Genomic DNA, 26,057 nt, shown 5'->3' with positions numbered 1-26,057 from the left:
CCCTTTATAATATTTGAAAATGGGTTTTCTAAACCAGACAATCCATTTAAGTGTAAATGTGAAACGAGTGTCTACAGCCTTACCTTCCAGTCCTACGGAGTTTCTCCATTGATCTATGCTGTCCTTTCTCTGATCCTCAGGGGCAGCAGATATATAGGTGATGAAGGCAGCTGCCAGCTGGGCTCTCTTTGGCAATGTATTTAATTCTTCTGTTATTTCTTCCACCTACAAAAAAAGTAGGTAACAAAAATAAACATGTAATAAAATAATTCAAAGGGAATCACATTTATCACCTATTCTAAGAATGTATGATCGCGGGGGGGCCTCACCACGTGCACCCCCACGATTACTATTAAAATAAATATTAAATTGCACAAACAAATCTCTAATATAGATGTCAATCACAGCCGCGCTCCCGCAAGTTAGATGCTGTGTGCAATATGCCTGTGCTGTGACATCCCTTTGTGCTTTATCCCTGTGCTGCGACCTCACAACATAGCCGTATCCCTGTTCTCTGACTTCCCAGTGTCTATTATGCCTGGACTGTAACATGACTATGCATTATGCCTGAAATGTGACATAGCGGTATGCATTATGTATGCACTGTGACATCACCGTGTGCATTATTCATCTACAGTGGAATAACAGTGACTTCATTGTGTTTATTATCCCTGCACTGTGACCTCAGTGTTTATTTTCTCTCTATGTGACATTGCTGTGTACTTATCCCAGTATTGTGACATTACTGTGAGCTTTATGACTTTACTATGACATCACCGTTTATTATACTTGAACTGTGACCTCACAGTGTTATTATCCCAGTACTGTGACATCATGGTATCTATTATACTGTGACATCATTTCCCAACGCTTTGCAGTTGTGCAGTGACATTACCACCGTGTGCATTATTCCTGTTTTCTGACATCATTGTGTACAAAATCACCGTGGTATGACATTGCTATATACATTGGTCCTTTGCAGAGACATCACTTCCATTATTTTTTGTGCTCTGACATCACAATGGTATCCCTACTGCAGGGACAGCTATAACAGCTAAAATCCACAAACCGTGATTAGCACCCATAAATACCAAGGCATCTCCACACACTTTTCATTTGTCAAAAGGAGTAGTCTCACTCTGCCTAGGAGGGTGATGGTGCTAGGGGGGAGCTGAATGCTTAATAAACTGCATAATAACTATGTATACAACCACGGTGAGAGTGTCATAGCTGCGCAGAGGTTGAAATTGCAAAGCTCAGCAAATCAAAGCGGAGAGTCACACTGAACCGCATCCCTCAGCAATAACAGCTGATTGCGGGGTCCCAGAAGTGTAACCCCCACCTTGTAATCACCTCCTAGTCAGTGACCTCTGCCTTGCTTGAGAGACGCCATGCGAGTGCATCCATGGAACCACTAGATCACAATATCACGCCATTACTTCCGTATTGTACATGTATATTGCTGAAGGAGATAACTTCAGATCTTGCACAAGCGAGAAAGAAATGCAGTACAGCCTGCGTGGTTATGGGAAACGGGGCCCCCACCAGAAGTGATTAGTGTTACCCACCTGCGCATTCCATCTTTTGTGTTCTCCATCCAACTGGCTTATCAGTAATTCTGCTGACTGAATTATCTCTTGAGCTTTCGATAACTCAGCTTCAAGCTTAGCAGCTTCAGTTGTTCTTGCCTGGAACCTGCAAAATAAAGCATTCTTTATCAACAATACAGTTCCTTTATTTTTTTGGGTGAGTCGAGCCAAGAGCGCGAGTTGTTTTAAAAGATCTCTGCTTTCTGTCGGTGAATAAGAATATTCCTGATTACGTCAAGAGCCACGCTGTTAAAAAAAAGTTGAGGTAAAGTGGGGTGGAATAGCGGACCCTGGGAAAGGAGGTTGTGTCGCAATGGAAGGCGCCATGTGGCATCCACGAGTAGTTTGACTCGGTTGAGTTTACCAGGCCCGGCGAGTCCAGTCTGGGGCCACCAGGATGGCTGGAATGCCCTCCACCTTCTCCTGCTTGAGACCTCTAGGCAGTAGCAGAAAAGGAGGGAAGATATACAGAAGAGAGAACACTTCCCAACGAGTGACTAGGGCATCGAGACTCTTGTCCAGGGAGGTCCGAGACGTCCTATAGCTAAAGGATCACCCCTGGGGGGCCTGAAAAGTAATTGCACATATGGAACGGCCTTGAAGGTTGAATCATTCTGCCTTGCACCCCCATGTAGAAGCAGATGGAAGAACGAGTACTCCTGCCCGACGGGTACTGATCTTGTCCTCCAGGAACTGGACCTTTGAAGATCTGTGTTGAACTGCATACTCAAAAAAGCCATGAGATGGGACAAAGGAAAATGTCTCAGTAATGATACACTCGAACCTTTCCAACATGTCCAGGGTGATGTGGAGAATGTGAAAATTGTCATGTTTGGAGGGGGCCTTCACCAAGAGGTTGTCCAGGTAAGGGACGACAGTAACTCCCCTGGTATGGAGAAGCGCCATAAAAGTCGACCGGGGGAAGAACCGAGGAGCAGTAATGAGCCCAAAGGGGAAGGGTAGCAATTGGAATTGTCGATAACGAAGGAAGCGATGCAACCAACGACTACTGGGATTCCATGTGAAACCTTTGATCGCGAACAAGAGCGGTTAAATTTCTTTAGTTCCAGGATAGGACAGGTTGATCTATGCTTTTTGTTTACAGGAAAGAGACTTGTGAAAAAGCCCTGTACAACGTTCCGGCTGAACAAGTGGGACGATAACCTTCTGCAGGAGAACAAGCTGGGGAAGAAACAGAAACGCGCTACGGTTGCGCGAGTTGGAGTTGACAGAAGAACCTTCCTGTGGGAAAGGAGGGGAACTATATCTTGTAACTTGTCGACACCAACTCCCTAAGCAGTCACCCCCCTCCCCGACTCGGACAGCCGATACGAGTGGGGACACACCTTCAGGTCGAAGATATCTTTGCGGAGGAGGACTACTGAGCCTTGGGACGCTGTTGCCAAGGAGGGGTAGGTTTGCAAGATAGGCATTTAGGCTCGTTGGGCGACCTGTCCTCTTGTCTGGACTCTGAAAGAGAATGACCTCTGGGAGGAGAAGTTAGAAAGGGGCCAAAAACTCTGAGAACAAAGAGAAGGAGTACTAACTAGGGATCTCTTGGAAGTCCGGTTGGCCGCAAAAGATTTCAGCCAAATAAAACACTGATGGCAATGAAATTAGTCGATGTATGGGAATTAAAGTGGGCTGATTCACGGGAAGTGAAACTTTGAAGTGTGAGTCACCGGAGATGTGATCGCAGCCATATCGTGCTGCAGCGCTTCTTCCAAAACACTGCGGTGCAGCTGTTTACTTCAACCGAAGAAGCCTTAGTCGCCCAGGCGAATGCAAATGCTGGGGGCAGAGTAGAACCTGGGACCCCCCTGTAAATTCTTGTCAAGAGGGCATTGAGTGATACCGCACCTGACAGTGGGATGTTGGTGCTACAGTCGCAAGATCATTGGATCCACAGAAGGAGAACTAGACAATTTAGAGATCAAGCCCTCCTGACAAGGAAAAAAAGAGTATGAAGGCATTTTGAAGCAGCCATACACCTGTCAGGATGCTACCATTCTTTGCATAAAATCTCCTTAAACTCGCTTTGGTTTTAAAAGCATATCCCTTGATGCTGTGGGTGCTGTAAGGGTGCCTTTTTCTGAGATGAGATGATGGGATTTTTCTTTACATGAAAGGTGTCCCTTACAGCACGTATTAATGCCATTGGCAGCCGTCAGTAGTGAGTCCTGCTTAGATTCCAAGTCCTAATAAAAGGATACATTGCAGAAGGGCGACTAATCCTGGTTGGAAGCAGCTTTACCATTGATGCTTGTAAAAGGGGACTTGTGGAAGGAACGTGAAGAGAAGCAGGACTTATCCCTGGTCCTTCTGAATCTCTTATGTGATCTACCATGAAGGTAGACAGAATATTATCCAAAAGGAGGGGCATAAGTATGGCTGCTATCTAGGAAGGCAAGTGCTCCAAAGACACAACCATGGTTTGGTAGAGTCAGGGACTGTCCCCTAAGGTCTCTAAGGCCTGAGCAAAGTACTTCGCCCAATCAGGAAATGCCACAAACTGGGGGGCGGGGGGCATCTTGGGGGGTCCTGATTGCAGACACTGTGGGCCGAATGGGATAAGCTGCCGGCATGAAAATATTATAGTACAGAGACTGCAGATATGATGCGTCACAACTAACTCCACAGGGGCCGGCTGGAGTCCTTCTGGGAGGAGGACATTATAGAGGAAGTTTAATGCCCCTGGACAGACAGCTGTCAGAGATTATCTGGGCCGCCCAAGAGAAAACTACCTGTGTGGAAAAAATAAAAGGCGTCCCGGGAAAAAATAAATAAAAAATCAGCCCACAGGGATGGCCTACTTGGCCAGCCACAAACACCAGTGGCCGACAGGGTAACCTTATTCAGTAAACTCACACATATAGTGGGGCTACCGGCATTCTGGCTGGAGATGCAGAAATTTAGCTAAAGTGACCGGCGGTGAGGGAAATTGAGTAAATAACTGCCTGGTGTCCTGGCACCCGCAGGAGGGTTGACTAGGCCGTTGACAGGGATGCTCACCCATCTAACAACCCACTTGCAGCTACGGAGAAAAGAGAAAGAAATAAATAAAATAAAAAATAGCAGCAGACCTGGGAATCAGGACACTAGGTTAAAACTGTGGGAGGGTATGGCCTGCCTGGGCAGAGCAAGACTTTTCCTACCTTGTGAGGGCCTATTCTCATGAAGCGGTGTCCCCCTCTGATATAAGAAAAGGTAGTGTTCTGTCCCGTCCTGTCTCCTGAAGGTAGCCTCTATCTTCCACATCAATGAGGACATTGTCCTCCCTTCATATGTCCCTTCATGTCCAACCCACGGGAGTGCACACTTCATTGGTAAGAGCGGTACACCACTGAATCCAAAGCTACCATTGCTCAATATATTAGATCTGTGATCCTGGAATCCTATCGGTCGAAGGACAAGATTGCTTTCGGGTTAGTGCCCATTCTACGAGGGCAGTCGGTGCATTCTCAGCGGTACTCCACCAAGCTTCAGTCTCTCAGGTCTGCAAGGCTGCTGCCTGGGCTTCAGTGCATATGTTCACCAATTTCGACCAAAATATATAGTATATCTAGGAGCAATATTTTATTTAGCAACGGGATATACTGAAAATAATTACGCCGCTGGTTTGTTACAGAGAATTTAGAAATGTACTAAACCTCCCTTTGTAAGCTGAATTCAGACGTAATTCTTTCTAAACCAATTTTATATGAAACACAAAGTCATGTCTGATTATTCATTGAGATTTCCTGTACAGAATGAACCGCACAACTAAAGAAACAATTGTAAAGTGATTATTTTACCAAATACTTACTTCTCTTTCAACTCCGTCACCCTCTGACCAACGGTATTAAGTTGTTCCTCCAATTTATGTTTTCTTTCTTCTATTCTTCGGAAATTACTAGAATATTTTTAAGATTTCAAATCAGAGAGTTTATTCAAGCAGAAATATCATAATAAACAATAGTAGACATTAATGAACCACAATTATCAGCGAACAGAATGTACTGAAATCAAGCTGAATACAAAGGTAATGACAAGGTAATGAAGTGATCAATGCTCCGTTCTCATGGGCTCCTGTCATAATCTGCACTTGAAGGGGTTTTCCCACAAGGGACATTAATGACATATCCACAGGATATGTCATAAATGTCAGATAGATGCGGGTCCCACCTCTGGAACCCACACCTATCTCTAGAACGGGGCCCCCTAAACCCTATTCTAGCTTTTTGTGCTCTCGCTGCCTCCCGGCCACTTCCTGATCACATGGTCGGGAGTTACGGAAACAGTGTAACTCGCTGAGCTACGCTGTTTCCGTAATTCCCATAGCAGTGAATGGCAGTAACAGCAGCAGCGCAGCATGCGAGCTATGCTGTTTCTGTAACTACCATTCAGTTCTTTGGGGCTTACGGAAAGAGCGTAGCTCAGCGAGCTTTGCTGTTTTCTCCTTCATGGTCGGAAATCAGCCGGAACACAAAGAGGCAGAACGGGGCTTAGGGGACACAGTTCTAGAGATAGGTGCGGGTCCCAGAGGTGGGCCTACTTTTTAAAGGGATATTCTCATCATATCCTACGTTACGGAATATTGCTAGGACATGCCATAACATTATGACTGGTACGGGTCCTACCAATCAAGTGAATGTGTCTGTTCTGTAGCTCCCTGTACAGCTGGTGGCCAGGAGAGCCGCTGGGCAGGATAAACCTATTAAGGCAAAGAAGCGCTTATAGGGGCTTCTCCCAGAATCGACAATTATCAACTATCCACAGGATAGGTGATAATTGATCGCTGGAGGCCCCACTGCCGAGACCGCCACCGATTGCTAGAACCGGGGTCCCAAACTCGCTGTTCTGTCTCAATGCTCAACCGCAGTGAGGACGACTTTAAATGGAGTGGTAGTCGAGTATACTTGCTACCGCTCCATTCAATGTCTATGAGAATGATGGAAATAGCCGTGTACAGCGCTCAGCTGTTTGATTCAGTCCCATAGACATTGAATAAAGCGGCATGTGCATGCTCGACCACCACGCTTTTCAAGATCCTTCTAACTGTGTGGGGCAACGCAGTGAAGAGGAACAGAGGGTTTGGGACCTCTATACTCACAATTGGTGGGGGTCTCAGCGGTGAGGCCCCCAGCGATCAGATAATTATCACCTATCCTGTGGATAGCACATTATTGTAGATTCTGGGAATACCCCTTTAACGAGCTCTGCAGCCCATTCATTCTGAGGATGGGTGAGTAGTGGGAAACACTTTTAATGTTTTCTGTCTGGCAACCACTTGATCTCCTGGCTGGGTGACCACCATGTTGAATGTACTGAAGTGGTCAGGAAGTCGTATTGGCTTTACAACATACTTCTATGATACACAGAATTGTTTCGCATCCATCACACTCAACACAAAGCATTGGACTGCAAAACAAATAATGCAGCTCCAGCATAAGAATATGCAAAGCAAGGAAAGAAAGCATGCAGGAACAAGAAATATTCTCATGTATATGCTGAATGTGCACTAAGAGGAAAGCGGAGGAGAGACATTGGACATCACGTATAAAAGCTAGCTCAGATAATAAGCGCCAGACGTCTTCATATGTTACCATGGACAAATCATTGACTCCATATGTGCGTAGGAAAATGATACTTGTATAATAGTGCAAAATACAAAGCAGATAACATGTCTATGCAAAATCAGGGGCCTGGGCTTAAAGAGGATGAATAAATTGACAACTGGGCATTACCATTCTCCTAGTCAAAACGCGTTGTCCCTACACACACAAAGTTATACTGTGTAGGGACATGCCCTGTTAACAAGAGGAAATGTTGTCAGTTTACTCATACATTTCCAGGAGGAATAACAGAGGAACTGCACTTAGAGTTCTAAGAAAATGAATTTGAAGGACCAACGTGCCCCAGAGACAGCGATAATAGATAAGATGTAACACATACGACTGCAGCGCTAATTGTTCTTTCTCTAGCGGCTCGATTTTCTCCAGCACATGAGAGTACTGCACGTTCGCCTTCACCCAGGCGGCCAGCGGAGCCGCCGCAGCACTGGCCCTTTTTGCATTCTGCCGGAAAGACACAAGACCAACGCAGTTATAAGACAGCTACAGTATACATAATATGTCAAATTACTCTTCATAGCCATTACAATAGACAGGAATAAAATATACCTTGGCCTCAAAGGATGTGTGATTCTTTTCAAGCAGCTCTTCCACACTTTCACGTATTTCTTGTGTAATATTTCTCACATCAAAAGTAACAATTTCTTCCCTCACTCCCCGCTTAGCAAGGAAGCTTAATGGGTAAAACGGAATACAATCATATAGCAAAATGTTTTAAAAGATGGAATTGTACATTTTTTGTTGCTGGAAAATAGTTGATTAAACTACAAATTTCTTATATGTTGTAAAGCTTTTAAAAGTTGTGCTAAATATTTAAAAGATCATAATAATATTATATTAAAAATATTGCACACAAACCTGCTTTAATGTGGACAGCGACCCCCCCTCTCTGCACAATGGTAAAGCCTTCACGATCTGCAGCATTAATGGGATATACCACTACGCAGTGCAGATTTTAGGGGGGGATGCAGCCCAGCTTATTTTAAAAACAGGTCTGTGGTAAATGTTTTCAATCCAAATATATTATGATCTTTTATATAATTAAATTTTATAAAAAAATAAATACATTTGAATATTAATAGAATCAAATAGGCAACATACGCATCAATAGCACAAAACAACATTGAGTTATCCTACCAAAAGTGAGCTGTCAGAATTATGATACATACATGATGCAATATTCATACGGTTAGTATAATACTGTAGCATGAATATTGCCCTGTAATGAAAAAGATCTGCGTATAGCAAAATGGAGTAAGAAGATAAATGATGAAACCTTCCGTCAAGTTTCACAGAGCAAAAATAGACCAATAAGAACCGATCAGCAGGATCTGGGTTTTCCACCCTAAAGGAGGATATACTGCTTAAGGCCTTTTTCACTGTGTGAGGTCCATGAGATACAAACCGTATGTCTGACGCATTCCTCGGACCGAACAATGTTGAGGGAGCCGTATTTCTAGCATCATAGTTTTATATGGCGCTAAGTGTCCCTGCCTTCCCGCGTGAATACTGTCCGGTACTTTAATCATGTTTAGAATATAGTATGAATGACTATGACGCTAGGAACCCGGCTCCCTGAACTGTGTTCGGTCTGGGAAATGCGACAGACCCACGGTCCATATCTGACGGACCGAACATAGACGCGGGAATAAGGCCTTAGCCCATGTTCACACAGAGTTCTTTTACAGGCGTAAAAATCTGCCTCAAAATTCCTTCTGGAATTTCGAGGCAGATTTTCACCTGCCGGCAGAACATTTGCCACGTTTTTTTGACGTACCCATTGAGCGCCGCAGGCAAAAAACGCAGCGAAAAACGCTTTCTCTGCCTCCCATTGATGTCAATGGGAGGTTAGAGACGGCAACAATTGATCAAAGGACATGACACTTTTTTTTCCTGCGAAGGAAATCAATGGTAGGCGATTTCGGATGTTTTTTGGCAGGGTTTCCGATGCGGTTTCCACATCAAAAACAGCGCCAAAAAACTCAGTGTGAACTCCCCCTAAGACTGGAATCACGAATGCAGTTTTTGTGTCCGTTTTTCAACCAAACACAGTAGTGGATACAAAAAAGAGGAGCCTTATCAATCTTTGCTTTCTACTTTTCCTTCTTTTTGGACTCACTCCTGTGTTTTGCTCAAAATACTGCAGTGAAAACTGAATATGTGATTCCAGCCTTAATCATTTAGCCAATTTCTTACCTTTTCATGCTCACCCACGATGTATCAAAGATACCCATGAGCCTTAATACACCTTCAAGAATGTCTCGGATAATGTCGGGAGGCATACGTAAAGAGCGGATCTCAGACAAAGACTCTGGTTTTATGTTACCAACGGCCTGTTTTGCTTCATCCACCAATGGCTAAAACAAATAAAGAAACACTAGATTAATGTGTGTGATCTGCCGTAAATACTGTATGTAGAATGCATTATGTAACTGAGCGATTGACGGTCAATACAATTCATGTAGGTGCTGTGCTACTTTATATAGGGTTGCCACAGAGGCAACAAAGATACATGAGCATAAGACACGCAGGTGAAAGCCAAGAGAATCACAATGTTTAAGGGGTTGTCTCATGTCTCAGGACATATGGACGTCATAGAGATGGATCCCCCCACTCAGGACCCCCTCTACGAGCCAGAACGGAGAGATGCTCTGACAAATCCGAGCTGTCCATGTATTACATGGACGGCCATTCATCCGAATGCCTGTCATGTTAAATTTAATTTCCCCTGCGGTGGACCGACCTGGCTCCGGGCACCGGATGTTATGGTCCACTATGCGATGTACGGAGGCAGAAGCAGTTGGCTCCGTACATAGCATAGCGACCATACTGCCGAACTGCGGCCCTGCTCCTGTTCACTTGAATAGGAGTAGAGCTGTAGATCGGCCGCTATTCAGGGGCCGTAGCTAACTGCTTCCAGCATGTACGTCCTGTGCTCGGAGGCAGCCAGAGCGGCTTAACGGTGCGGGGTCCGGGTGTCAGACCCCCACAGATCATGTACTAATGACCTATCCGGTGGATAGGTTATCAGTTGTCCAGTAGTGGACAAACCCTTTAAAACTATTGGCTACATACATCTGTAAACACGATCATCTTTTCACACAAGATCAATTGGTCTGTAAGGATTTTTTTCGGGTTACCTGCACATCCTTTAGTTCATTATCAATTTTTCTCTTCCTTTCTTCAATCTTTACAGACTCTTCTGCTATTCTGTATTTTATCTTCTCCATTTCAGTCTTTTGATCACTGGCATTCTGTAAAATAAGAAGAGCACATTTCGGAGTATTTCACCAGCAGATGTCTGTCCTGAATTGAATCATTCAGTTACTCTGCCCGCCATCATCTCAGCTACTTTAAAAAAAAAAAAGACACAAACTTGTCAATATATTTGCTTTATTTTCTTTTAAAAAAATTGATTGATTTCAAAAACAGTAAACAAATGAACAATATTACTTGGCCAAGTCAATAAACAATAATAAAACTATATATATAACCAAGTAGATTAGGAGAAGGCAATACTAGGTATATATTACTTCCTATTAAAGTCGACATAGACCAACGGTTCGAAACATCAAATATGTTCAGGATATTGGCCATCCATAGCTTATACCAGTACAAGCATAATATACAATTTGTAATAAAAATAACATGGGGGTTAGAGGAGAAATAAAAGGGGATAAGAGGGATATTCAAAGGAGCCATCTTATACCCATGTGCATCTATATGCAGCAATTATGTCATGAAATGCTTGGAACTCTAATTTGTTTTCAGTAGGAGAAATAATAAATGGAAACTCCATAATTGATAAGAAAAATGGAAATGTCATTAGTATATCGGAGATGAAGTTCATCGCAGGATGGCTCATATAAATGAATTCCTCCTAAGAGCAGTAAGTCAATATAACAAGACTAAGTTGGTGTGTCGGCTAAATTCAAGTCATAGAGCGGAGTTCTATTCGTTTGCCATCCCTTCCATATTGGAACAAAGGAGTCGTGTGTTCTGAGCTCCTAATGCGAAAGTTCTCCTAACCTAGCAATTTGATCAACTTTATGTAACCAATGTGAAATCCATGGGGAGTCTGTCGACTTCCATCTGATTGGGATCAGTAGACTAAAAAGTAGGAGTATCAGTTTTAGTGATTTTCTATGTACATCATCAGGGATTAGAGCAATGAGAGCAATCTTTGGGGTCTCAGGGAGTTTTAGGCCCTGTTCACACTGAGTTTTTTTACGAGTTTTTTGGCACGGAAACCGCTCCGCAAAACTCATCAAAAAACGTCCGAAAATGCCTCCCATTGATTTCAGTGGGAGTTGGACGAGTTTTTTTACCACGAGTAAAAAAAACGCGTCGCGGTAAAAAGAAGCGTCATGACCCATCTTGAGGTGGTTTCCGCCTCCAAAACCCCATTTCAATCAGTCAGAAAGAGGAAAAAAAAACACCTTGACGAGTGTTTTGACGAGTTTTTGTCAAACCACTGTGCAAAAAACGTCTGGATCAGTTTTTGCAGGAGGAATTTTCCTCCTGCAAAAAACTCCATGTGAACACAGCCTAATACTACATATTATGATAATACGTTTAAAAACTTGTTGCCAAAAAGTCAGGAGCGCCGAACATTCCAACCAAATGTGTAAAAAAGTGCCAGTATTATTGCCACATCTACAGCAAGTATCGGAGGTAGAAATTTACATCTGTTTCAATCTGATAGGGGTTAAAGAGGTTGTCTGAAGGCCACCAACAAAAAAGCAAACTACCCAAACACATCTAAAATGCTTATCTAATAGCATCTAAATATAAGATAGAACGGTCCAAAGCACAGATTACCTTAGAAGATGAACTTGTCCGCCTTATGGCACCTAACCAAAGGTGTCCCTCCCTTTACCTTACTTGCGCCATCAAAGATATGAAACTCCAGATCGATATGTTATTAACCCATAATGCGGAGAAAGCCCTTCGCTGGACACATTCAAATACTATAAATGGGCTAATAAACCAGACAAACAACTAGCCCAGCAGTTAAAAGCACGTCAAAGAGTTAAACCAAGTTTTTCGTATTCAATCCCGACCTGGTCACCTCTAATCCAGATCGTATTCATGCTGCATTTAGTTCGTTCTTCAATCTCTGTATGTTAACCCTAAACCTTTCTTGTTACTGTTAATATCCCCCATTTATCCCTGACCGATCTCGAGGTACTTAATGGTGAGATTACTACTCAAGAACTAGAATTCATGATTAAGAACTTGAAATCGGGTAAGAACCCGGGGCCAGACGGGTTCATCGCTTTGTATTACAAAAACTTCTCAACTCTTAACTCCTCACATACTTAACTACTGTAATGATTTGATGAGGGGCCAGCCCATGCCTACTGAATTCCCCTCTGCTATGATTACGGTTATACCAAAACCCAAGAAGGATCCCTTGGTACCTGGAAACTACAGGCCGATCTCCCTTTGAAATTTAAACACCAAAATACTCAAGTCAATTCTCGCTAGAAGATTGAACAGATTTCTACCTCAGCTAGTTCATAAAGATCAAGTAGGTTTTATCCCAAACAGGGAAGCTCCTGGCAAGGTTAGGAAAATGTTTATCATCATCCATGGAGCTAACACTTAAAATACAAAGATAGCCCTGCATGGGTGCACCTCTTTAAGGTTCTGGAAAACATGGGGATAAAGTCATCCTTCCTTCAAGCCATAAAGGCTATCTACACGAACCCCCGAGGCTTACCTCAAACTCCCAACTACTGACTTTCATCCTACACTCATTAAGAGAGGCAATGGGCAGGGCTGCCACTCTCACCTGTACTTTTTGCGCTAGCAATAGAGCCCCTGGCCATTTTATTCCAAAGAAATCCTGAAATATCTGGTATACATACTGGAAATCGAGAATATAAAATGAATCTCTTTGCAGATGATTTGGTCCTCACCCTTGCCAAACCTTTAACCTCCCTCCCAAATTTGTTGAAAGCTCTGGATTCCTTCTCCGCGGTCTCAAGTCTCCACATAAACCAGTCCAAGTCAGAAGCCCTCTACTGCAACGTTCCCTTCAGATCTGATGGAGATTAATTTTGGTTTTCATACTCAGAAAAACGTTCTTCCTTATTTGGCTATATCCCTAACCCTGTCCCTTGACACTATGTATAAATATAATTATCCTCCGTTATATAAAGCCATCCGGGCTGATCTTCCTAATTGGGTCAAATTACCCCTCTTTTGGGTGGGTAGGATTCATACAATTAAAATGGTAATTCTCCCCAGACTGCTTTATTTGTTTAGAACACCCCCTATCCCCATTCCTGTTGGTGATTTGCAAGCCTTGCAGAAAGACATGTTTAAGTTCATATGGAACAATAAATTCCCCCGGATATCGATGCGCGTAATGTTTTTACATAAGAGATCTGGTGGTCTTTCTGTTCAGATTATGGCTAAATATTATAAAGTAGCTAGAGAGTCCCAGTTATTGCTTACCCACCTTCCACCGGATAAAGCACCGTAAAAGGGTCGCTCTCAAATTAGCCAAATTCCCTCCTTACTCTTGGGGAGCATTGATGTGGATGACCTCACCCCTGCCATCTTCCCTGAAAAACCTATTTATCTCTACGGTCACATCACTCATGACTCCTCTGGCGTACGGTTAGGTTCAAACAAGGTCATCAATATCATCACTCACCGGTGACTTCTGTATTTGGTAACCCACGTCTCCCCTCAGGGTTGCAAAGAATTGACTTTAGCTGGTGGTCGTCTAAGAAGCTTAGTAGGGTACATAACTTTCTTACAGGGGGACATTTGATGACACATACTCCGTTTACTACCACCTTTAATTCCCCCCCCCCCATATCTGAACATTACATGGCTGCTCAACTCTTCTCATTTCTTCAACAGCTGATCCCTACACAGGATGAGGTGACATATACTACTATTGAGAAACTTGTAAGCTACTCACTCTCTCGAGTTGGCATATTGTCTATGCCATATAGTATTTTCAATGATTTTCCCTCCTGATACTAAACTTTCATATACAGATGTAGCCATCTTTATCTTGACTTTTAGCACATTAAATACACAGTGGCAAGATCCTTTATCTTGACTTTTTCAATAGCTTTTGTTGTGTGATATCACGCTGCAGCAAGTTATCAGAATCAAGTTGAAGATGGCTATATCTGTATACTGAAATGGGAGGACGACATGGATACCAGCCTTTCCTTTGCTCAATGGAAACCGTGCCGTGACAGTAAGTAAAGGTAGCTGGCAGGTTTCCTTGGTAGAAACCTCTGTGAAACTTCTACATAGAGTGTATTTACTTCCAGCACACCTTTACACAATTTATCCCACGGTCCCTGCCAGTTGCTTTAGAGGTTGTGCATCTGATGGAACTATGTATCATACACGGTGGTCCTGTCCTCAACTTACATCTCTATGGAAAGGTGTCTGTTCCTTGATTTCTGAGGAGATCCTTTTGTTACAAAACAGCAATGAAAACAAAAATGCCCAAATAATCACATTTCTGATACTGAAAGTGAAAAATCGAAATGCAAGTTAAAGTGTATGTTCACAAATGGCAGAAGTCTAGCAAGCAAATGGGGGAGCTGGAGGCCTTGGTACTGGAGGAACATATAGATATAGTTGGTGTTGTTGAAACATGGCCGGACTCTTCACACGACTGGGCTGTAAATCTACAGGGTTTTACACTGTTTAGGAAAGACAGGGCAAATAGGAAAGGTGGTGGCGTATGTCTGTATGTGAGAAGTGATATGAAGGCGGTGGTGTATGTCTGTATGTAAGAAGTGATATGAAGGTGGTGGTGTATGTCTGTATGTGAGAAGTGATATGAAGGCGGTGGTGTATGTCTGTATGTGAGAAGTGATATGAAGGCAGTGGTGTATGTCTGTATGTGAGAAATGATATGAAGGCAGTGGTGTATGTCTGTGAGAAGCGATATGAAGGTGGTGGTGTATGTCTGTATGTGAGAAGTGATATGAAGGCAGTGGTGTATGTCTGTATGTGAGAAGTGATATGAAGGCGGTGGTGTATGTCTGTATGTGAGAAGTGATATGAAGGTGGTGGTGTATGTCTGTATGTGAGAAATGATATGAAGGCAGTGGTGTATGTCTGTATGTGAGAAGTGATATGAAGGCGGTGGTGTATGTCTGTATGTGAGAAGTGATATGAAGGTGGTGGTGTATGTCTGCATGTGAGAAGTGATATGACGGCGGTTGTGTATGTCTGTATGTGAGAAGTGATATGAAGGCAGTGGTGTATATCTGTATGTGAGAAGTGAAATGAAGGTGGTGATGTATGTCTGTATGTGAGAAGTTATATAAAGGCAGTGGTGTATGTCTGTTTATGAGAAGTTATATAAAGGCGGTGGTGTATGTCTGTATGTGAGAAGTGATATGAAGGGGAGTGTGAAAGAGACAATAGTGGGTGAAGACTGTGAGGAGATTGAAACATTGTGGGTGGAATTACAAAGGGAGGTAAACACTGAAAAAATTATTTTTGGTGTCATTTATAGACCCCCCAATATAACGGAGGAGATGGATGATCAGCTACATAAACAGATGGAGCGGGCAGCACAGGGGGTACTGTAGTGATGATGGGAGATTTTAATTACCGGGATATTAATTGGTGTCATGGTTCGACTTCAACTGCAAAGGGGAGAAATTTCCTCAACCTGTTGCAGGAAAATTGTATGGGCCAGTGTGTGGAAGACCCGACTAGAGGTGAAGCTCTGTTGGATCTGGTCATTTCTATTATTGCAGCTTGTTGGGAATGTCAATGTTCGTGAAAGTAACAGTGATCACAATAAAGTTATATTTTACCTATACTGTAAAAAACAAACACAGGCTGGGAGGGCAGAAACACTTAATTTTAAGAAGGCCAATTTCCCCAGGGCTGCAATTCAGGATATAGACTGGGAAGAACTAATGTCAAATAATAGTACAAATGATAAATGGGAGATCTTAAAATCCACTTTGTATAATTATAGTGCAAAATTTATTCCTATAGGTAACAAGTATAAACGACTAAAATGAAACCCCACATGGCTTACACCTTCTGTAAAAAGGGCAAAATATGACAAAAAAAGGAGATTTGAAAAATACAAATCTGAGGGTACAGCTGTAGCCTTTGTAAATTATAAAGAGCTTAATAAAATCTGCAAAAATGTAATAAAAATCAGCAAAAATCCAAAATGAAAGGCAGGTGGCCAAGGATAGTAAAACAAATCCCCAAAAATTCTTCAAGTATGTAAATGCAAAAAAGCCCAGGTCTGAACATGTAGGACCCCTAAATATTGGTAATGGGGAGTTGGTGACAGGGGATCAAGAGAAGGCAGAGTTACTAAATGGGTTCTTTAGCTCTGTATATACAACAGAAGAAAGAGCAGCTGATGTAGCCGGTGCCAGTGCTGTTAAAGTGGCCCTCTCACCAGATTATAAGTGCTCTGTCTCCTACATAATCTGATCCGCGCTGCAATGTAGATAACAGTGGTTTTTATTTTAAAAAACGATAATTTTTGAGCAAGTTATGAACAATTTTCAATTTATGCTAATTAGATCTTAATGACCAACTGTGCGTTTTTTAATTTTTTACCAAGTGGGTGTTGTAAAGAGAAGTGTATGACGCTGACCAATCAGCGTCATACACTTCTCTTCATTCATGTTTAGCTTTTTTCTCTGCACATGCGACATCACGCTGTGACGGGACTTCCTCCCACAGGTTCTTCATTGGAGCCATGGAAGACTGAACAGACATCGCCTCAAGCCGCTGCAGATTCGGATAAACGTTCTGCCACGGCTGGAGGCGATGTCTGTTGACTCTTCCATTGCTCCGGTGAAGGACCTGTGGGATTCCCCTCCTAGAAGGAGCCTCCGTCGTCTCTCCATGACCCTAGGAGCGGAATCCACAGTGTCAGATCGCACTGGCCGGGGATTCCGCTTCTAGAGGGAGCCCCTGACGTTACTGTCCGGACAGTGACTTAAGTGGCTCTCTTTAGGAGCGGAATCCCTGGCCTGGAAAATGCCGGTTAAAAACAGTCAGACGGCCGGAAAATGGATTAAAATTTTGAGACCCATTGATGCAAAACAGCCATGAAAAACTGACAGTTGATCCATTGTTGACTGCCATTTTTTTCACGGTCGTGTGTATATAGCCCTCTTCACTCTCCCCTCACAGCGATCCAGGGTGACCGGGAGAGAAGAGGACTAATAGTTACAGAGCTCTACAGTGTATATATATATATATATATATATATATATATATATATATATATATATATATATATATATATGTAAAATTACAAAAAGGTTATTTTTTCTTGACATTTTTAGTGATTTGTCTGCTCGTAATAAAAATTAAAAACACTGAATTAAACTAATCTAGAAAATGAAAGCCTAACAAGTCTTGTAAAAGAAAACAAAGTAAGAATAGTTGTGATATTCAAAGCGGTTCCAAAGATATTATCGTTTAAAGAAGTGCATATCAATGACCCTTGGTCATGAAAGGGTTAAAAAAAGGGATTATATTTCACTATCTGGTTTTAATTAGGAAAACACAGATCTATCCAGACACTAAATACGCAGGCTCATTTAAACAATTTTGTATGTACCGACCGACCTGCAGGAAATCTTAAAACTACCCACAGACCTGCAGGAGATGCTCTCAGAACAAGGGAACATCTAAAGATCTAGAAAATAGTACTGTAATCCTTAATGGAAAATTGATGACTCCTAATTATTTCAAGGTTATGTTTCATCCGCAATCTAATGAATTTTTCCGTGCCCAACGGATTCTGTATTTTTTTGAGAAAAATCCCCTCGGCCTCACCTAAGTTAGACTTCGCACCTATGGAATTCCCAATGTGTTTTTAGAGCTAACTTACCAGGATCATTGTCTTTTCTTTATTCTACTTTAAACTGTTCACCTACTGGAGGCAAATAGCCATTCATGGTCAGATGGGAGGAAGAGTTGGGGATATCACTTGATCATGAGCAATGGGGTTTCATTTGCACTACTGCTAGTAAGCGTAGTCTACAAGTCACCCTGATGGAGACCTCTCCTAAGTTATTACATAGAGTTTATATTGTACCGACCAGAATGCACAACCTGTATCCTGATATTCCTGACACATGCTTTAGGGGATTTGTGGACGCCAGCACTCATCCGCACACGTGGTGGACTTGTCAAAAAGTCAAATGCTTTTGGAGATCGATTATGACACTTGCTAATTCAGCGACGAACAGTCACATAGAGCTAACCCCTGAGGTTTGCTTACTTGGGGTTAAACCAGACGGTCTTTCTTACTCTACCTTTAAATTGCTTCAACTCCTTATGATGTCGGCTCGTATACATGTTGCTCAAAATTGGAGAAGGCCGTCACTTTCACTTACAGCAGTAAAAAATCGTATGAATAAAATTTTGGTTTAGGAAAAACTCAATGCCGTTAGAAAAGATACTGTAGCACAACTTGATAAGATTTGGTCCCCATGGCTGCAAACTATGGCGGTCCCAAACCTCTTATTCTTTAGCACTATAATGTTCTCTATGTGTGGTGGAGGAGTGCTCGGTCCCTATCCTTATTCTTTGCTTTGCCTATTATCAAGATTTTGTGGTCTGGACTACACCAAGGATGTTTCTATTGCCACCCACGTGACTGAGTTTTTAGGCATATGTTTTTCTCTGCATGATTTTTATACCACGGACACCATTCATACTGTTTCATTTTATCTCGTTCTTTTAAATAATATTCCCTGCTGGATATAGTTTATTTGACTTCCTGCGTGAAGTCTCGTCTTATCATCTGCATAAGTAAAATGCCTATTGTATATCCGAATTCTGTTGTAATTCAATAACTTACTTTGAAACCTAGAAAATAACACTGTAAAAAGAAATTGCTATTTATGCACTTTTTATTGGCTCCGATAATGCTTCCTAGCTGGATATATTTTAGTGGTATTATGTTTGAGGAACAAACCCAATAATCGTAATCACTAAATACATCACTGTCTCTGCATATACACTCATAATGAATACTATGAAAGTCAGGTAGGATATAGATATTGGGATTTGCCTCCATGACAACGCTAATAGAAATCAACAGAAAACCTGTTGTCATCAGAATCTCTCAGTAGTGCAGCCTCAGGCTTTGGGCCTGTAACTTTAAACAATTGTATCTCAGCATAGGAGTAAGATATTCAGAAACAGTTTGCACACTAAATATATTTTTCCAATAGGTCTACTTTAAATTAATTATTTCTATTATACTTTCCAAATCTAGTTCTCTCTTTTTATACTTGGGGAACACAGAAAAAAATAGTTCTCTGATACATATGACTTTATGAATTAATATTTGTTCTGCAGGGGCAAGAAGCACTGGTTGTCGTATACAGGAGTCCCATCGTTCACATGGGTGCCATTATAGTGTTACCTTCATAAAAAACTGATTAGATAAAGCACATTAACTTCCCAGTAATAGATGTACATAGATCAATTCATCAGAATATTACCTGCATGGATGTAGTGATCTCTTGTAGAGCAGCATCTGCCTCCGCCTGTTTCGTTTTTAGCAATAAGCTCTGTTCTCCGGCTTTTCTCTTCAGTTCATCTACCAGAGACTTGGCTTCGTTGAGTTTTGATACTCCAGCCTAAGCAAAAGTGATACAATGAAAAAAATCAGATTCAATTCCAAGAATACCATGCAACAGAAAATAAAAAATAAAAAAAAGACAGAATCTATTGTAATCATTCCTCTACCAGAACTCCTAAAAGGAGATACGCAAGAATATACAGTGAAACTTTGCATATGAACGTAATAGAGGGGATCCCCTGCTCAGGAGCTCCTCTATGAGCCAGTGTAGGGAGCAGCTAACAAGCAGTGGCTCTCCCTCTGGCAGACTTGGGCCATCCAGGTATTACATGGTTGGCTATCCATATGAACGACCGCCACGTATTACTACAATTTCTGGCTGGCGATGACCTCCCATGTCGATATCCTCTGATTCCCTAAGTCTCAGTAGCCCTACCCATATATTAAAGGGGGCTTTCAGTGATAAGACATCGTTGATAAGATTGAAAAAAAGACACAGGTTCATCAAGTCCAACCTATAATCCTACCGTGTTGATCCAGAGGAAGGCAAAACCCACATGAGGTTGACTCCAATTGCTTCATTAGGGTAAAAATTCCTCCCTGACTCCAAACATGGCAATCAGAATAATTTCCTGGATAAACGTCCCATCTCCAGAATCTAGTACTCCTAACTTGTAATATTATATTTTTCAAGAAAGGCATCAAGGCCCTTCTTGAACTTGCTCAATGAATCAACCATCACAACATCCTGTGGCAGAGAGTTCCATGGTGTCACTGCTCTTACAGTAAAGAATCACGGTCTGCGATGACGGTTAAACCTTTTTTCCTCTAGACCTAGATGATACCCCCTTGTCATTGTTACCCCTTTAAAGGGTTTGTCCATGACCGGACAACTGATGACCTAGATGATCGGTGCAGGTCCGACAACCTGACCCCGCACCAATTAGCTGCTCCGCTACCTCCAGTCGCCATATGTTTTGAATGGTTTTCAGTATTTGGAGCCGGTAGCAGGTGGCTCCAACCATTGCATACCGGCCGGCCGGTGGATAGGTCATCAGTTGTCCGGTCATGGAAAACATCTTGAATTGAGTAAGATATGGAGGCCTGAAGAAGACCAAATATACATCCTTGTAATAGCATATGCCAATGTCATACAATGACCCCCCACATTTCTGATCGGATTATGTTTCAGTTTTATTTTCTAGTCATATATAGTGCAATATTGAGTTGGTTTCCTGATGCTGGCAGCAATATACACAATGTATGGTCAGCAGTCCGTTATGTCCTGTACCTGCAAGTGCTTTTGCTTCTTGGTGAGCTCAGTTTTCTTACTGCTGAACAGTGATCCATACACTTGAAGGAAGGTCATGTATCGTCTTGGAGTGGCGCCATATGATTTGCAAGATTCATGTATCGTCAAGAAAGATTTATAAAAGTCAGACTCTCCTATAAAAACCAAAAATGAATAGATGACTGAATATATATTGTTGCTTCAATCTAATCAGATTTAAAGGGGTTATCCGTGAAGTATTTTTTTTCCCTAGGGGCTGCAAATGAAATAAAACCCAAAAGATCAATACTTACCAATTCTTGCCCCCGGCGATCTAGCACTGAGGCTCCGACGGCACACCTGGTGGTTGATAAAGATGGCTCCATCTGTAGCATGTGACCGCTGCAGCCAATCTGAGGACTCAGAGGCCATATGTTGTATTTCTGGCATTATGCCGGAAACACGATTCATCACCTGAGAGCCCCCGCTGAGCCTTCGGATTGGCTGCAGCGGTAACATGCTAAGCGCAGGTAAACAAGCACCGGGGCTGCTGCCGGAGCGACATCGCTGAACCGCTGTGGGCAAGGATAGTTTTTCTTTATTTAATTTACAGCTCCTAAGAAAACATTTTTCACTTCCCGGATAACCCCTTTAAGAAAAATTAAAGAAATCTACCTGGTGAAGACTTCTTGTACTCGGAGTGCTGACTCTTCTCTTGACTTGTGTCGGTAAATAACATCTTAGGAATCTATTAAGGACACCCATGTATTATTATTCATGACGTTCATATAAAGAAAAAAAACAGAGAAATCAACATTAGAAAATACATCTTATTCCTGTATCCTGACAAAAAACACCGTTACCCTGCAATCAATATACACGTCCCTTTTATGATGCAGCGCCCCTGAAACAATCAACCTCTACATGACGCTTGTTAATCTGTAGTAGTAGCTATTCTGCTTTTTATTGTATATTATTACACTGACATAATAAAAGCCACAAAAATAAATCTGTAATAAAAAAAATAAATCATAAAAATAAAGTAACTTCGTAACATAATCCCATATCAGTAACTTTATCCTGCCCTCTGTGAGTATTGACAGGCGCGGATTGCAGCGGTCTGTCAATTATGTCTCATAGTTCTATCATTTTGGAGAACGTGCAGTCTAAATGTTGCAGCTCTCGCTGTGAGGAAGGAGTCCGTCGTATTTATGAGCTGCCGCTCCCCCCGCAGAGGGAGCAGCGTAAAGTTGCTGACGGGTTCACTTTAATTCTATTGTGTGGCTTTTTCTGGTTCTTTGAATGCAGCCAGTAACATAAACCATGTTTTCTTCTAGTTGTGATGACGTCCAGTGACTAGTATAGCTCTCTACTGTAGTTGAGGTATCTTTCAAATGGAAAAACAGTGTTCTTACTAAACCTCAAAATCATGAGCAAAAAATCTCTATCTTGCTTTTCTATATGTGGTATATTCTGTGCTGCAATATTTGTACATCATATTTTTATTTATAAGTAACGGCGAGACGCATTCCCAATTACCTACGGTTAAGAGTTTGGGGTGATTGGAATATACAAGACGGAACTGACTTATATTTGTGCGGCGCTGCAATGTTAAGCCCTTAAGGACACACACAATTTTTGTAGTTTTATTTTCCAGTCACGCTGGAATAGGAAAGGGCCCTCCCAAAGCGTTCCCACAAAGTTGGAAGCTACAATTTTCCAAAGTGTATTGATATGTCAAAACATTAGAATTTCCCTTCACTGGAACTACGGGGCCTAGGCCGACCCCTGAAAAACAACCCCACAGCATTATCCCTCCTCCACCAAACTTTACAGCTGGCACTATGCAGTCAGGCAGGTAACGTTCTCCTGGCATTCACCAAACCCAGACTCGTCCATCAGACTGCCGGATAGAGAAGCGTGATCCATCACTCCACAGAACATGTTTCCCCTGCTCCAGAGTCCGGTGGCGGCGGCTTTACACCACCCCATCCGATGCTTGGCATTGTGTTTCGTGATGTATGTCTTGTGTGCAGCTGCTCGGCCATGGAAACCCATGCCATGAAGCTCCCGGGGCAGTTTTTGTGGTGATGTTAATGCCGGAGGAGGTTTATACTCTGCAGTTATTGAGTCAGAAGAGCGCTGGCGACTGTTATGCACTATGCGCCTCAGCACTCAGTGTCCCCGCTCTGTAACTTTACGTGGTCTCCACTTCCTAAATGCTTCCACTTTGTAGTATTATCACTCACGATTGATCGTGGAATATCTCGGAGGAAATCAATTTCACAATCTGACTTGATTGATGCAGTCTATGTGGTAAAGTTAAATAAGAATGTGAAGTTTTATATTTTAGGATATGTATTTGGAGTACCTGTGACGTCATAGGCTTGCAATACTTTGACTGCCGCACTAGGCCAAGTAATGCATTGATTTCCATTGGTAAGATGTCTCACCTCCTACTATGGCAGAACACGCAGGTGGAGTGAATCTTCTTAGGTTGGAGAAATTTGTGTATCAAAAAAAAAGAGGAAAAGTAAAGAAGTTTGATGACATTTGGGCACCGTGGCTGAACACCCCAGGTCTAGCTCCAGTAACATTATTAGTCACGTAACCATTCTGAGGTGGATTGGCCGATGACTGGAAGGCTGTTGGCTTTCTTTTTCCCTTGATATAAAAAGTACTACTAGATTTATGTGTTATAGACACTTTTTATGCTTCACTAGACCGTTTTAAAAAAAGTCTAGAAAAGGGGGCACGGCTTAGTAAAAAGTAGGTGCGGCTTACAATGTGACATACTGCTCCAAAATTATGCCACAATTTTGGAGTGAAAAATTGGTCTAAAGTAAGGCAAACAAGAGAAAAATGTCTTAACGTGTCTAGCAAGATGTGCCAAATATATCATGCAACATGGGCCACTGTGATAATTTTGGCGCATCTCCTGCATGCCTGGTCTAGTTTTAAAAGGGTTATCCTGGCTATAAAACTAGGATAGGCCATCAATATTAGATCGGTGGGAGTCCGACTGTCCGCACCCCCCGCCAATCAGTTGTTTAAACCGGCCATGGTGCAATACTATGCAAGCTATTACACAATGGCCACCATTGCACAGTTGCTACAAATGTAACGGGGCGTGCAAATATGGACGGAGAGGAGAACCGCGCAAGCAATAAAGAGGCGGTTGCGCTTGTATGAGCGCCGCAGTCCCTTCAAACAACTGATCAGCGGGGGTGCTAACAGTCGGACCCCCACAGATCTTATATTGATAGCCTATCAATTTTAATAACCACTGTAAGCTAACTTGAAGACCGTGTCTAACTTGAAAACAAAATAGTAAATCTGCCCTAATGTATTATTGCTAGAATAGTATATAGTAAAGGAGAAAAATCGACGTGTCTGTAGACGTTGGCATTGCAACCAGAATGACCAGAATCACATAGACCATAGAAATAAATCCACAGTGGTTAAACATGCTACATGTGAACGGGTATTTGTAAAACTCCATTGACTAGCGCTGTACTGTAAATATGTTGCAGATTTTCAGTCCTGAAAGCAACAAATGTGCCATGTTTGAACATGGCCTAAGGAAAACCAGATTTACATTTGATCTCAAGAGTAAACATATTGTAATCAAATGCATGTCATCTGAACAGAGATGTGTTGTGTTACTAATCTTCTGTACACATGAATGAGAAGTGGAGAGATTCATATATTACACATTATACCTTCTTCATGCTCCTGTCAGACCAGCCCTCCATCCACTGTACGGAGCATTTCTTGTATAAAGCTGGGTTACTCTCGCAGTTTATTGTGAAACTTGTATTCGTACAATCCATGATCAGGACAATGTGCAGGTTCTGCAGGACTCCTGAAATGGGACAACAGCGATCAGCCATATATTGCTAAGAAAACATTTCATGGGGTTTTCTGACAGTTAAAAATCCCAGTATAAGCGGAAAATGGATAAAAGTAATAAATAGTCACGTGATAGCGTCGGCCAATTACCGGTCACGGTTCTGATATCAGTAGTAAAAGTAGAGTGAAAAAATAGAGTGAAAAAACACGGCGCCACATGTGCGTATCAATTGTGAATTTGATGGGCAAAAGATCGTAACTGCTCACCTGTAAAGTTGAAAGTAATCTGCGAGTACAAAGCTGCTGCCGATCCCAACGCAAAACTCCAAAGAGATGCTAAAATTAATTGATAAAGAATAAAAAACGGGATACTGAGGCGCTGCTTGATAAAGAGTTAATACATTTAATTAAGGTAGACTGGCGTTGCCTGAGGAAGACGCCAGTCCGGCGTTGAAACGCGTAGCAATTGTCTATTTATACTACCTTAATTAAATGTATTAACTCTTTATCAAGCAGCGCCTCAGTATCCCGTTTTTTATTCTTTATCAACTGATATCAGTAGAGACGGCACGTCACTCACCACTGTGGCCGGTGATTGGCTGCTGCAGTCGCCCATGGAGTACGACGCGTAATCGCTGCGGACTAGTAGGCGAGAACAGTCGGCGGACCACTGAACGGTTACTATATGTGACTATTTGTTATTTTTACCCCTTTTACTGGGATTTTTCAAAATGTCAGATTTTAACCTGTTAGATGACTAAAGTGACAACACAAAGTCATTAACGCTCTACTGGCTGTAAAAAAAAATTTTATAACTATCATTATAAAGATCTAGAAGCCGCAGGTTGAGGTACATACTAAAAGTAAAATAAGTAAACAATGGTCCTGTAAAGCCGTCTTCGGATGCCTGGTCCTTTAGTGGAGATAACAGCGGCTCCAGCTCCTCCATGGTATATAAGCCAGGAATCTCGCCTGCATACAGAGAGAAAGGGAAAATTATTTCAATCTGCAATCACACTTGTATTATATTTGATGCACATTGTTAGAGCGGCACAGCGACTTTAGACGAGGGACGGTTGTATGACAGAAACATCATTAGAAATACATCTAGGGGGGAATTTATCAACTTTTCTAAGCTGGTATTGTGGCCAAAA

At 42.2% G+C, this 26,057-nt stretch overlaps 1 protein-coding gene across 7 annotated transcripts in view; it reads right to left on the bottom strand.

The window, feature by feature from the left end:
- DYNC2H1 (dynein cytoplasmic 2 heavy chain 1) overlaps positions 1 to 26,057 on the bottom strand; it is a 372,805-nt gene that overhangs the window by 220,939 nt on the left and 125,809 nt on the right. For all 7 annotated transcript variants that reach the window (XR_012881305.1, XM_075851543.1, XM_075851542.1 and 4 more), the window contains 12 exons: positions 25,762 to 25,875; positions 24,774 to 24,916; positions 21,727 to 21,799; positions 21,073 to 21,227; positions 19,702 to 19,839; positions 10,342 to 10,455; positions 9,398 to 9,558; positions 7,751 to 7,874; positions 7,524 to 7,645; positions 5,395 to 5,481; positions 1,569 to 1,695; positions 84 to 225 (listed from right to left, as the gene is read on the bottom strand). Coding sequence is in view for 6 of the 7 variants with exons in the window: in XM_075851543.1 (XP_075707658.1) it covers positions 84 to 225; positions 1,569 to 1,695; positions 5,395 to 5,481; positions 7,524 to 7,645; positions 7,751 to 7,874; positions 9,398 to 9,558; positions 10,342 to 10,455; positions 19,702 to 19,839; positions 21,073 to 21,227; positions 21,727 to 21,799; positions 24,774 to 24,916; positions 25,762 to 25,875 (1,500 nt within the window). In the remaining variant the exon portion in view is untranslated. The remainder of the gene's footprint in view (positions 1 to 83; positions 226 to 1,568; positions 1,696 to 5,394; positions 5,482 to 7,523; positions 7,646 to 7,750; positions 7,875 to 9,397; positions 9,559 to 10,341; positions 10,456 to 19,701; positions 19,840 to 21,072; positions 21,228 to 21,726; positions 21,800 to 24,773; positions 24,917 to 25,761; positions 25,876 to 26,057) is intronic.

Source organism: Rhinoderma darwinii, chromosome 2 (genome assembly GCF_050947455.1).
Source record: "Rhinoderma darwinii isolate aRhiDar2 chromosome 2, aRhiDar2.hap1, whole genome shotgun sequence".
Classification (NCBI taxonomy): domain Eukaryota; kingdom Metazoa; phylum Chordata; class Amphibia; order Anura; family Rhinodermatidae; genus Rhinoderma; species Rhinoderma darwinii.
This window is presented reverse-complemented; position numbering and strand designations above follow the sequence as displayed.